At 38.8% G+C, this 13,584-nt stretch overlaps 1 protein-coding gene across 1 annotated transcript in view; it reads right to left on the minus strand.

Moving 5' to 3' along the window:
- The window catches only part of MAST2 (microtubule associated serine/threonine kinase 2), a 200,870-nt gene that overhangs the window by 39,228 nt on the left and 148,058 nt on the right, over positions 1 to 13,584 (minus strand). The window contains exons 9-11 of the mRNA XM_034063620.1: positions 9,193 to 9,268; positions 7,529 to 7,738; positions 1,377 to 1,478 (exon numbers count right to left, since the gene is read on the minus strand). Coding sequence (XP_033919511.1) covers positions 1,377 to 1,478; positions 7,529 to 7,738; positions 9,193 to 9,268 — 388 coding nt within the window. The remainder of the gene's footprint in view (positions 1 to 1,376; positions 1,479 to 7,528; positions 7,739 to 9,192; positions 9,269 to 13,584) is intronic.

The raw sequence follows: 13,584 nt of genomic DNA on the forward strand, positions 1-13,584 counted from the left end.
CATTGGAACACTCCTGTCTACTTTGCCTAAAAAAGCTCTGCAAAACTCATTTACCCTCTAGTGACTCAAGTGCTAAAGGCTGTTCATGGACACACTGTCTTCAATGTGCCTCAGATGTTAACAATACATCTAGATCAAGCTACAGATTCATAAGTTTGACAACTTCTCTGATGTCTCAAACCTATGTGGCTTCCCTGTCATTCTTCTGTCCAGAAAGAACCATCAGACAGCGTGCTTTGACACACCAGCGAATCTGATCCTGTCATTTCCTAAGTTTTACTGTAGGTTTCAGTCACCTTCTCCCACACTCCAGCACTTTTTGTGACTCTTCCCTATGCTTTCACCAAAATTTTTCAACATCCTTTTGCAATACAGTCACAGAATAACCAATAACCACAGCACTGTGTACACCAGAGGCCAAATCACACCTTTCCACTGCTCAAGGCCGGGCTGAAAGGGACCTTGAGCAACCTGGTCTAGTGGAAGGTACCCACACCAATGGCAGGGGTATTGGAACCAGATGATCTTTAAAGGTCCCTTCCAACCCCAACCATTCTATGATTCTATGATACTCAAGGTTTGTAGTAACTCTCTTGCTGTGGCATCACAGTAAGTGTGCATGTTCAGGCTGCTTCTCCACTGTACCTACAACATATATTTTGAGCAGCAGGACAAAGTGGCCTATTTCATTGAGATGGCCTAAACACTTCACCATTTTGAGAACTAAATAAAAACCAAAATACATGCTTATTAGCCAGAGCAAGTTAAAAAAGCAACAAGAGTTGCTTTTCCGTGTATTCCAATAGCACCACATAGGATTTCAAGCCCAAGCTTACAAATCTGCTTGGATCATTTGCTGGCCTGTCCCTCTGTGTTCACAGCTGGAAAACCTGACACCAGGTTTCTCTGCAATTCCTGGGTCTACAGCAAAGGGATTCAGTCCAAGAATTCAAACACCATTTATATCATGGAAAGGAACTTCTTCCCTAGTGATAGTACTTTCTTAGCATAGCTCTCTAGGCACATTACGGACACTACACATTTACAGGCTCTTTGCTGTAGCTGCTAACAAGAGGAAAATCAGGTGGCAGCAAGCAGCATGAAATGATGTCAGTTGCTACATCTGGTCCCTCAGCCATAAATTTTATACTAAAATATGATGTAGCTGCTGTTGCAACAGACAGTCCATTGGGAAGATACTTTATATTAACGCAAAAGACACTTGGTACTCCTTTTTTAAATAATACAGATTCATTTTTCATGAATGTTTTGATAAGAGTTTAAAGCTTTCTATTGAGGCTTTGTGTTTCTTGTGTGCTCAAACACACACTACACTCTTCAGGTCATATATGCACTCTCCTGAGGAGCAAACTTACCAGGCACTCAAGCAGCCGAGCTGGTCGTGCAATGATAATCATCAGCTTCTTCACAAGTTGAGTAACGAAGGCAACCTCGGAGCTCTCGGATCGCTCGTGGGCCTGTGGAGAGTAGAACATCACATTATGGCCCTAGCAGTGACATACAATTGTATGTCTCAGATACTGAATGCAGAGCAATCACCAGCTCAGTAACCATAATTCAGAAGCAGAAGCATGACAGAGACAGGGCAGGCAATGATCTCGTCTCATTCAAGGATGCCAAGTTACGTACAGCTTTTCCATTGCAACTGACTCCTTTTACCATGCAAGAGAGATTTCAAAAGCTGTATTTGCATTGTACCATCTATCAGTTATATTACACAGGATGTGTTTTTATTTCATTTTTGGAAATGAAAAGAGGAATACTGGGGTTTTTTTTCAATTTTACCTTCCACAGAACACTGACATAGACAATTACTAACAGCCTCATATTTCTAGACTTCGCTTTCAGCTTCACCTTACGAACAGAATTTGAACCAGTTCTGTTCATCATCAAGAAAAACTAAACTGAATTTCTCTTTATTTAATTTTATAAATCCTGCTGATCAGCTACATATTATATTGTACACATTATATGTACCATATAACACGTAATAGCTACATATTATATGTAGGACCAAGCAGACAAGAAAAACAAAGAGCATATAGAAACTTAACTCAGAGAATTTATTCTTGTCCCCTTCCTTTGCTTCACCAGATTTCAGTATAAATTCAAGGCTTAACTTCAAGGCATGCTTCTGTGTGAGGTATTTTTTATAACAATACACAATAAAGAGATAATTAAATTAATCCCCCCCAACAAACAACCCCCCCTGTAAATTCCTCTTCTTTTGCTCAAGAGCCCTATAGTTACATTATGAGTGCTGAAGTTCAAATAAAATAGCATTTCATTGCAGGGTGATAAAAAGATGGTTCCAATGACATGTAAAAACTGAAACTCTGCATAGCTATTTATTCCTAAGGGTCTAAAAATTAGGCTTTAGCACAGTCACAGACATATAGTCCAGAGCTCAGCCAATGATCATATGCTGGCAAAGAGCCACTTGCTTATAGGAGCAATATTTTATCAACAGGGATACAAGCAGCAATAAACTAAAGCTTCATTTAGCATTGTTCATTAGCACCATCTAAGAAAAAGACGTGGGTGAGAAGTCAAATCACACCAGAGATGACCTAAAAGAACAGTAAAAGCAGAGGGAAGCAGAAATTCAGAGCTAGACACATACAGGCAGCGTTTTCAATAAAATATGCCTGATCTTTTGTTACCAAACAAAATAAAATCCAGAAAATTATTATTTCTCATTATGACACAGGTCAGAATAACAGATTTTGAATTGTCTCCTTCAGCACTGAGAAGCCAAGGCTGGAATTGTAACCTTGAAGAAAACAATGTACCTGCTAGTTCATTATCTCAAACCAGTATCTGAGATGCTTCCTGGCTATAAAGCCTTAAAAAGAAAAGAATTCTGAAAGCACTGAAGAAAGTTGCGATTTTTTTTTCCTAACTGAAAGCTATTTTCTAATTAGAAAATAATCAAAATGAAGGTGATCAGTATTCACCCTGCGTCCCCTAATGCATTATGCAAACTTGAAAGCTAAAATATCAATTCTAGAGAGAAATTAATGCTTCCCTATTTGAAAAGCCATTCCAGATCACCAGGGGTTAGCTGTGCTGAAATGAATAAATAACATCAACAACTCTGTATCATTTGAAAAATGAGCCATGCAATTGGAAAGTCCTTTTCCCCCCATATAAAGTCATATTACCCCCAAAATATCAATCATTCATCACTTTGCATCCATTTGTACTGTTAAACAATCTTTTAAATCAAGTCCTTTTGTTTCCTCCTTTTCTCATCTATGACAATTTAGGCAAAATAATCTGAAAATGTAACTAATTTAATCAGGTGCCTGATTTGGAAATGAAAAACCAAACCATAACTGCCAAATGATACAGAAAAGCAAGAGGATAAAAAATCAAACACAACTTGTAACAGCCACTCAGCCATCATCTCTGCACAGCGCTGCTCTTCCAAGATCCTCAGCAAAACTGCTTCTTCTTGTTTCCTTCTCGCACAGGACAGCCCGGACATCCCTACAGACATCTTGTGCGCAATCTGTCCCAAGGACAGTGTGTGGAAACCAGAGGGTTATACAGCCAAGCACTGCCTGCAGCTTCCATGTGCCTTGGCATGAGGCGTGCCATCTCATCAGAGCTTCCCAGTGACGACACGCTTGTCTGAAGGTTGCTGGTGGCATTTCAGGGTTTCCTCCCCTCCCAACTCCTAAGGGGAGGAGGGGGAAGCTATAGGGGCTGTGGGTAGAGGCTGATGCCATTCCTGCACACATTGCCAGTGACACGTGTACAGGAGGTAGCAACGGGTAATTTACAAACCGATTCCCTTATCTGAAAGACCCATCCGTCACTAACTGTAGCTACTGGGGCATGAAATTAAAATCACTGTCCTCCCCTGGGGATCAGCAGGACCAATAACAGGGATATGCAAGTCACAATGCTGTAATTAAGCTAATATACTGATGGAAACCAAAACAATAGACCTGCAATGCCAAGAACCAATAAATTTACACTCAGGCTCATATTAAGACAGCAATCCCAATCAGAATATCCATTTGCCAATGTGCAGCATCAGTCACTGCAGTATAATACTAATACTTTTCCCTGTTCCTTCTGTTCCATGCACAGAAACACCCGCAATCCTTCACCTTCCTCACCAATTGGCTACACCTATGCAACAGCCTTTACACTTCTTTTGACCAGTTCTATCTTGTTAATTCAGCCAAGTAATAGCTGACTATTTCCCCCCCAGTGACCTGAGGTCCTATCCCATTCTCTAAGGCTACCCCCATGGTAACAGATAAAGAACTGAATGCCACATATTTGTTTTTATGAAGTGTTTTATCTTATTTTTCAATATTTTTACCATGTGAAGTGCAACATTCAAGTTCATGTTTTCCAAAATAAATACCTTACATTCATTTTTACTTCTGGATAATTTCAATGATGCAATAAGCAATAGGTTTTTTTTCTGGCTAAAAGACATTATTTCACACTCCAAAGACGGGAGAAGATCTCATTTGCCATAACTAATGAGATTTGTTAGCATTTTATTACAAAAGCCAGGATCTAAAACCTTTTAAAAGCTTTCTGGTTTGGTATATATAAACCACTCATTATTTACATACCCAATTACTCTGTTGTATAGTTATATTCTTACAATATAAAGTAGACTCAAACGTCAATATACTGTACCAAGTTTCTTTTCTATGGTTTGAAATACTGTGCACGTGTAATTTGTTGGCACATGTCACAACTGTCCCCTTAAAAAAGAATGTCAAGAGAATCCATTCTTTCACAGTAAAACCATATGAAAGCCTGTGGATTCTCCTGCCACCTGCTGACCTCATTATTCACCAATAAACCAACTTCCCAGTCTTTCTATATGTTATAAACATATACCATAAAAATACATATCCTACTGTACAGACCATGCAACTGCCCAAGTGGAAGAGCTGTTTTGATAAGCTTCCAGTTGGTATTATTTATATAGCAAGTAGCTCTCTGTGATACCTTACAAGCTAAGCAAAGACCTTCAAATTTGGAATCACCTAAACTTGACTCCAAACTTCCTGTTTCAGGTGGGTCCTCCAAAAGAAATATTCCCACCAATTTCTATATATTTAGGATGAAATGTGCCAATTACTTCCTTTCAGAATGCAGTCTGGAGGGCAGAGCACAGACTGGCAAGCAGGGGAAAAAAAGCAGCTTTTAAATATTAAAATATTGAAAAGCCAAGGAATTATGAAAGGACGTTAAAAACAAATGAGAAAGATACAGAATGAAGTCTTTGACATTCCTCTGCTGTCTTTAATTTCCTTGTCTTCTTCCTTCCCAGCCTGTTCTGCCTCCCTTGTTTCTAAGCTTTCCCTTTAATTGTCTCTTGCCCACTTTACTTCCTAAAGTAAATCAATTCAGCTTAAGAACTGACCCTTCTCTCATCTCCACTCTGCAGAAGTTAAGGAGGAAGAGGTCAAAGAGAGAGCCCTGAACATCTATTCCTGAACAAGCTCAAAGACGACTATCATATCTTCTCTAATAATGGTTCAATGTCATCCTTCCCCATGCTTAGGAGCAGCAGTTTAATGCATGTAGGATCAAGGGGAAAAAGACATTTAAGAAGTGTGTTTTGAGGATTTGTTCTGAGAAAGGGGAGAGGAAAGGAACAAGCAGATTTATCTGACCCAGACCTTCTCAAAGATCCTGATTAATGTCTTCAGGTCAGAACACAGGCCTGGAAGTACAGCCCAGAAGTGGCTAGACCCAATTTATTGCTCTCTTAATCTTTATGGTATGAGAAATCATTGTCCACACACAGAGAAGGAAAGTCTTGGAGAATTTAAAGCTCAAAGTATCTGCTACCAAAAGCAGTTAAACACCCTGTAGTCCCCTTGCGCCCCTTGAAATGTAAGCTACTTTGCTGAGCACACATACCTACTTCAAGTTAAATCTTTCCAACTTTAAAAACACCACCCAAAGAGACCTAATCCCTTATGTCATAGCTGATGCATGCAAACACCCTGCTTCCAGGCTCTGGAGAGAAAAGATGCACCCACTGACACATACTTATCTGGCTGCATACGCCATCTCCCCTTTACACTGCCTGCCCCATATATGCCACTGCTGTGCTGGGTGATGTTTATTCTGCCCAGGAAGGCTACACTGCCACTTGCAACTCCAGAGACATCTTCCTCTCTCCTTAAGACTACAAATACTGAACAGTTTCTTCGACAAGATGCAGTTTCTCCAGCACTGGACAGTGGCATCAATGATCAAACTCTTGTACAGCATCCAAAGAACACCGCTTTTACAAGGAGACACATATTTTACTATTAAATGCATCCACAGTGGTTACTGATATCCCATAGTTAAGACAACCACACAGGACCTTGAAAGATATTCCCTATCTCTCTTGATCTGCCAAAATTACTTTCCCCGTCCAGGCAGAACACCACAAAACCAAACATCAGTCATTTTTCTCCCACGCATACCAAGTATCAGGGAAATTGCAGCCACACTCATATAAATAGGGTAGTCAGAGATTTCAGCTGATACAAGGGAAGATTCTGAAGTTTCACAAGGCTTCTTAATACAATAATTGCATATTAAAACTGTGGTTTTATTCATCTTCCATTTCCTAATGTCTGAAAAGAGTGGCAAAGGGGCACAAACCATGGCGATTCATGCCAGTGGGTTGGCAAACTGATCAATGACACAAATACACCTCACCAAATAGACTAAAAAGCATCACAGAAAAGTAATTATTTCATGTGTTCTGTTTCTAGTTGTCTCTGTTATCTGATACGGCAATCTTTATAAATCCTGTGCTTTCAGCTTGCTATTCCCTTAAATCAAAGCAGAGGACTAAGGAGACATTCCCAAATGGAGGTCAGGACCCAGCAACTGGTAATAGCACTGACTCTTCACAACAGCTATAACATAAATTCTGAGAGATATTTTTAATTTAATGTTATTTTCATTTTAAAGGAAAAGAGCAATTTTTAATGAGCAGCTGAAGCACACTGAGCACACATTAAAACTGTGCCCCCTTGTGTATTTTCCTATGCTTTGAACACCACACAACGCATTGAAGTACTGAAAACCCCACAACCGGATTAAGTTCAGCTCAAGAAAACCTTTTATGAAAAATTCATAGCAACACTACAAACTATGGTGTTTTCACTCCTTGAAGGCACTATTGTAATTAATATGTCATTCAGAGGCTTGAAGCACATGAAAGAAAAGTTCAGGAATTTCCTTCATCTGGATGAACCCAATTTTCATAAATGGCAGACTTCCTTTGACTTACTCATATACATATCTAACTTGCATAAACTAAGTACACAGGTGAAATGATTTACTCACATCTGTCTGTGGCAAATCAACAGCAGACTGAAACAACTCAGATCTCCTGACATCCCCCACCCACTGCCCTTCTCCCACGATCCACTCCGTCTCTCCCAAAATCAAAGCTCTGGCTATTATTTAAAGTTTCAATCAAAACAATATATTCCACTTTCCAGAGAGCACTTACATCCTGGAGAAGTTTCTCCAAGTTTTCCTGCAGCTCATAAAAGTACCGAGAAGTAATAAGACCTTCACGTGATTTATCTAGGCAATCTCTGGCCAGTTCAATAACTTGATGATGAATGAAACTTAGGACCCCATCTGCTAATTGCAGCACGTTCTCTGGAGCATTAGAGGCAATAAACTCAGCCAGCCGCTCTTCCATCTGTGCTGTGGCCTAAGAGTACAGAATAAAGAGAAATTACTCTTCAATTTTACTATCCCAGAACTTAAAACCATAAACAAATTGGGTGCTAAAGTAACATACTTGCAATTCCAAAACACAAGAGGCTTTAAAAATATTCCAAAATACAATAGCATTTTGCTGAGAATTTAAATGGCATTTCCTAGGCAAAAGTTACATGCACACGAGCAAACAACAAATATTAATCAGAACACACTTTCTGAAAGTGCAAATGACCATAAAAATATCTTGGTGCTGAGGCTGTAATTCCTCCCTGGGTTTCCAGAGTAAGGACATACGATATGGAGCAGCTTTCAAACCTTTTAGACAAGACCAGGGAAGCTAAAAATCATTGCCCCAAGCAATAGACACATTTCTATCACTATAAGCCCTGATATCCTGTCTCCAGAGAAACATCTATTTTTTCTATTGGGACAGGAACAGGAAGGAATGGCCGTATTGACAGCTGTGGGATATATGATCTTCTAATCTCATTTCAGTGAGATGTCAATCTTCTACAGTCACTGCAATGAGATGGTACTTTCAGTGCTTGATTTTACAGGCTTCCATATGCAGCTTTTTCAGAAACCCCATGCTTATTTTGACTGCAGATCACTTCAGCACATTTCAATGTAACTGAATGGGGACTGACTTCCTAAAATCCAAATCTATCTTCATTGCTTATCTGGTACCAAGAGGCCCAGGGGCAAACTTGATTATTGCCAAAACCTCCAGTATAATCTGGAATGATTTTAAAAGAAAACCCTGCATTTCCAATATGTAAATGGAAAGTCCACCAAAACCAAAGAAGTTTGGATCAGTATAAAGCAAATTCAAAGCAGTTATGTAGGGAAATCTGAGAGTATGTTATTATTTTTAAACTACTTTTTAAAATAGCTGTTTAAAGTATATATGAAAATAAACAGCCTTGGTGTGATTCAAAATTTAAATAAAAAGCCATAGATTAGTTAAAAATACATGGAGAGCGAAAGCATGGGCCCCTTGTGAGCCTGAGGAAGTTGTAAATGCCCCATCCCTGGCGGTGTTCAAGTCCAGGTTGGACAGAGCCTTGGGTGACATGGTTTAGTGTGAGATGTCTCTGCCCATGGCCGGGGGGTTGGAACTTGATGATCTTAAGGTCCTTTCCAACCCTGTTCTATGATTCTATGTGTCATCCCATTACAAAACAGAAGAAATCTAGTAAATATGAAATACAGACATAAAACCATAAAGCTTTTCACCCTTTCCATTTGAATCTCTCCATTCAACCTATTTATTCTACTACAGAATTAACATATGAAGCAGAGAAAGCAGCTTCAAACTCTTAGCAAACTGCGCTGCTTGGAAATGAGATGTAGGAGCTGGGCTCCTCCTCCAACAAGCACTACATTAATTCTGAGCTTGGTCACAAGTTCATTGAATGCAGTATTGAAAAAGTGATTCTTTACCTTTGGAAACCTTTCTTTGTACACATGGTTCATCATTATTATTTCACTGTCAAAGGAAACTGGGGAGCGACCCGGGCTAGAGGAGAAAAGAAAGCACGTTATCATTTACAGATATCACATCAAAACCCTCCAAAATCCATTGATGGTCATAATGCTGCCACACTGACTGTAGCCTTTCCAAAGGTTTTATGGGCATATGCTTCAATTCAGAGAAAATACTAGCAAGCAATGGCAATCTACAGTATCTGAAAGCTGCTAATATTCCTGGCTTCACATGAACTCAAGCAGAAACTCACCTGTTTTCACTGAATGCAAACCCTAACATACAAGCAGCACACAAAACCCCAGTGCATTTGTTGTAGGTACAGCTGATATTCCCCTTGTTCTCTTCTTACTGCCCTCCCTGGCAGTGGTAGCAGCCCTGCTCAGAAAGAAATCACTGTTATCTCTAGAGTCTCTAGTGGCAGAAGGGAGAAGAGTAAACTGAAACAAGCAACTTGGGATGACTTGCTTTCCTTTGTCTGAAGGATACCACATTACTGAAAGGATGCATAAGCAATGCTATTCAGCTAAATCTTACATATAAATACCACCAGCAACAGGAATAGAATATTTCTATGAAAACTGCACTCCCTTGAGGCATGTTACACCACGGATGCATACGCATGTATGCATAGGTTAGCCAGCAACTTTAAGGCACACCAAAAAAACCCAGGACACTAAATCTTGACAAACTATATTTATATTACTGTTTGGGTGGTTTTTTTCAAGCAGAGTTGCATCTCATTTCATCACATCTGATGGTAATGCAGTGCTCTGACTCATGCTGCCACTGAGGACAGCAGGAGTGAGGTAATGCAGATAATCCCTCACTACAGGATCGCCTACAGCATCTCATTTCTCCAGTTACCTTATTTTAATGATCAAGACAAGCAAGAGCCTCAATTATCTGGCATCTTACAAGATCGCTGTCTTTATGATTTCGGGAGTAGTACATATTGCTAAAAATATTTCCTCTATTCCAAAAAAATATGATTTTGTCTTGAATGAGTTCAAATGTGTTAAACTTTCTTGTGAAGGATGAAGTGAATCTCTCTAAATGGAATAAATGCATTTTAAACTTGGAATGAATTACAGTTACTACCTTGCTGCTAACCTATTTAAAGGAAAAAACATTCTTTTGGGAACATATATTTACAATTCAAAGAAAACTTAACTCACTGCCTCACAGAATACAGCAATACCAATCTCTCTTCATGCCTGGTGCTGGAATTCCATGAATTACATTGTGTCTTGTTTTTATTAAGGTTTATCCCTCAGCTTGAGAAAATTCACTTCAGATTAAATCTCTCACTGAATCCTTACGTTAACAGAGAAAACCTGATTTGGATGTTTTTAATACCAGGTAAAAACACATTTTCATCGACTTGTTTTGAAGAAAAGCTATCCCTTCACTTGGTACACAGCTAATTTTAAACAAGGAGAACCTGCTTTAAAAAGGAAATTTACATTTATATTCAGATGGAATGACATAATAAAAAGAATAAAAGAATATTTAAATTCCAGACTTGCAAACAAATCCTCTCCCACATCTAGCCTGTTATCTTTATCCTTTTTTCTCCCAGACCAAACCATCTGACACAAACACAGGACACTTGTTTACTGGCAGTCCATATGGAGCTGAAGAACTTGGCAAATATAGTTACTGAAGAATTTATTTTTATATAATGTATTATTTCTCTGAGTGATTTAAGTGAGGTATAAATTACAAGGATATATTTAGCCCTTTGATGCCAACTACAGCAATACAGAGGCACATGCATACCTCATTTTAACATTAAAGTAGTCCTACTAAAATTTGTGCATGCTTAAGTACTTGCTGTCTTAGGGCTACAATAAAACATGAAGGGTTTTGCCTTTTGCTTTTATTTGTATGGATACAGGAAATTAAGAGCTCTGCAGAAATCATGCTACTCAAGCTGTCCTGCCAGGAGATGTAGTGTTTCCTTAGGGACAGCCACAATGATACAGGAGTTTACTGGGTTTGGGCATGGTTTTTATGATTCTGAAACAAAGTAGACTCTAGGGACTGGCAATAAAGTAAACACTTCTGATCCCTTTAGGTTCCTTGGGGACTGGAAGTTTTGGAAGCTGATCCATGCCACTTTCTGCAACCTAAACCAACAAAGCGTCCAAACAACTCTGGATAAAACCTAGGATCAAGGTTCAAATTGTCATTCTAAATAAATGTGCCCAGTGTAACAGGTCTAACTAAAAGTTTAGCTGACAATAGCAAGACTGCAACATTAATATACTGCACCATAATTTTTTATGTTGATCCTTAGCTTGGGAATCTATGGAAATAATTAGATGGATACTAACAGCAAGTTGGAGACACAATCAGGTGAGAAAGCAACCAGGACTGATAACTAAATCTGGGCAGGTAACTGAATGCCACGTAAGGAAATTTAGAAAAAGAAAGAAAACAGGAGTTTAATACCTTTTATTGGCATGAAAACTTTCAAATGCAAGAGCTTCACACATCTATGTGTCACATTTTAGTGTGCGGTGTCCCTGCCCATGGCCAGGGGGTTGGAACTGGATGATCTTAAGGTCCTTTCCAACCCAAACAGTTCTATGATTCTATGATCTATCTACCACCAAAAATTTCACATACAGAACTAAACCAGACAACCATTTCAAGCCTCACAAACGAACAGATTATTTCCTCTAAAGCAGAGGACACAGACTGTGCATGTGCATAACATTTGAAGATATAAAGCAGGCCGTTTCTCTTGGTATAGATAGGTAGGTCAAAGAAATGATTATTGTCAGTGTGGTTTTGATTTCAGTGGAGCAAACATTAGAAGAACAATATCCATCTCCTTAACAGCAGAATGAAAAACTACTCTCTCTTTTCCACTTCTTCACTCTCCCTGTGAAGGAAGAGTGGAAATGATGTGGTGATAGACTTTCAGTGACATCTATCTCCCACAAAGGTCTCTAGCCTTCAACTTGTCAAAACTCACATGGCTTTATCTGATGCTAGAGTGAAAATAGCTTATAGACAGCTATTTGAAGGAGCAGCATTTCTATTAATAAGTTAAATCTTACAAAACCTAGTTTAACTGTGACTAAATAGAACTGAGGTGTTTATGAATACCTAATTTTTCCTTCACTGTGACAGCTGTATTTATTAGGAAAAAGCAGAGGAGCTAAAAGCACTGTGCTCCTCACTGCTTCTAGACTGTACACAAAGGTTTAAAAAGGATGTATTTACAGCATGTTACTAAATCCAGTGTCCATAGGAAAATTAAAACCATAGCCTTAATTTTTTGATCTCTATAAATCAGGAATTTCAAAACAGAGAACCAAAGTTGTATGAAGTAGAAACTAAGTTAAACTTTCTCCTGAAGGTGAGCAGAGTATTGGCATTCCTCTTCCCCCAAGAAACAAATACATAAATCTTTACCTCATTCAAATTAATTAATACTAGAAGCAAGTCAGAAAACTCCCCCTGGAAAAAGAAGACAATGAAGGAGAAGCAAATATGGACAATCTATGTCAAAAAGCCGATCAAACTTCAGAGCAAATATGACTCAGTGCTTCATACAGACCACAACTAGTCCTTGGGGCTTAATCCTGTTTCTGGAAAGGACAATGACTTGTCCTTTCTCAGCAGAGCAGGATCTGCTGAAGCCTGAGTTTATGCAACATGCACAGTAATAGTGAAATACAGTTTCCTACAGAATTACAGCAACCTACACAATGAAGGAAATCATTCAAAAAATTAAACATGTAACTTTGGATTATTTTTCAGTCTTTATTTAAAGGTTGCCCCTTCCTGCATAATAATCATAACCAAAGAGCACAGGAAGTCCACACTGAACAGCTATTCCAGTGCTACTAGAAAAAGGGGCACCTGAGGCAGGCAAACGGTGAAACAGAAAAAATACTTTCTCATCAAGAACTTTGAAAAGGAATATGAGGTTTACATACTTTTTGATTTCTTTAATTCATTTTTACAAGCACTGAGCTTCACATACATATAATCTGCAGACAAACACTATTTGTGATTGGTTTTGTACTGGGGAACTGTTTTCCAGTTCAGCCCTTCTTTATACTAGGAGTAACATTCTCATGAATGTTGCTCCTAATGACAAGCTAAGCAGGGGATTTTCTAAATATCTGTATATATAAATAATAACTTAGCAAACAATAAATATATAAGTATCTAGAGGTGACAACATTAGGAAAGGGAATACATTTTAATCACAATCTCTTTGAAAGGAAGGGCCAATCAGTTTCTTCTACAGACTAACACAGAGGCTGTAACTAGCTCTTTCCAATACTTTGGGGTTTTTTATGTGTGCCAGAAGAGACTGAGACAGC

This window comes from Melopsittacus undulatus, chromosome 6, assembly GCF_012275295.1.
Source record: "Melopsittacus undulatus isolate bMelUnd1 chromosome 6, bMelUnd1.mat.Z, whole genome shotgun sequence".
NCBI lineage: Eukaryota > Metazoa > Chordata > Aves > Psittaciformes > Psittaculidae > Melopsittacus > Melopsittacus undulatus.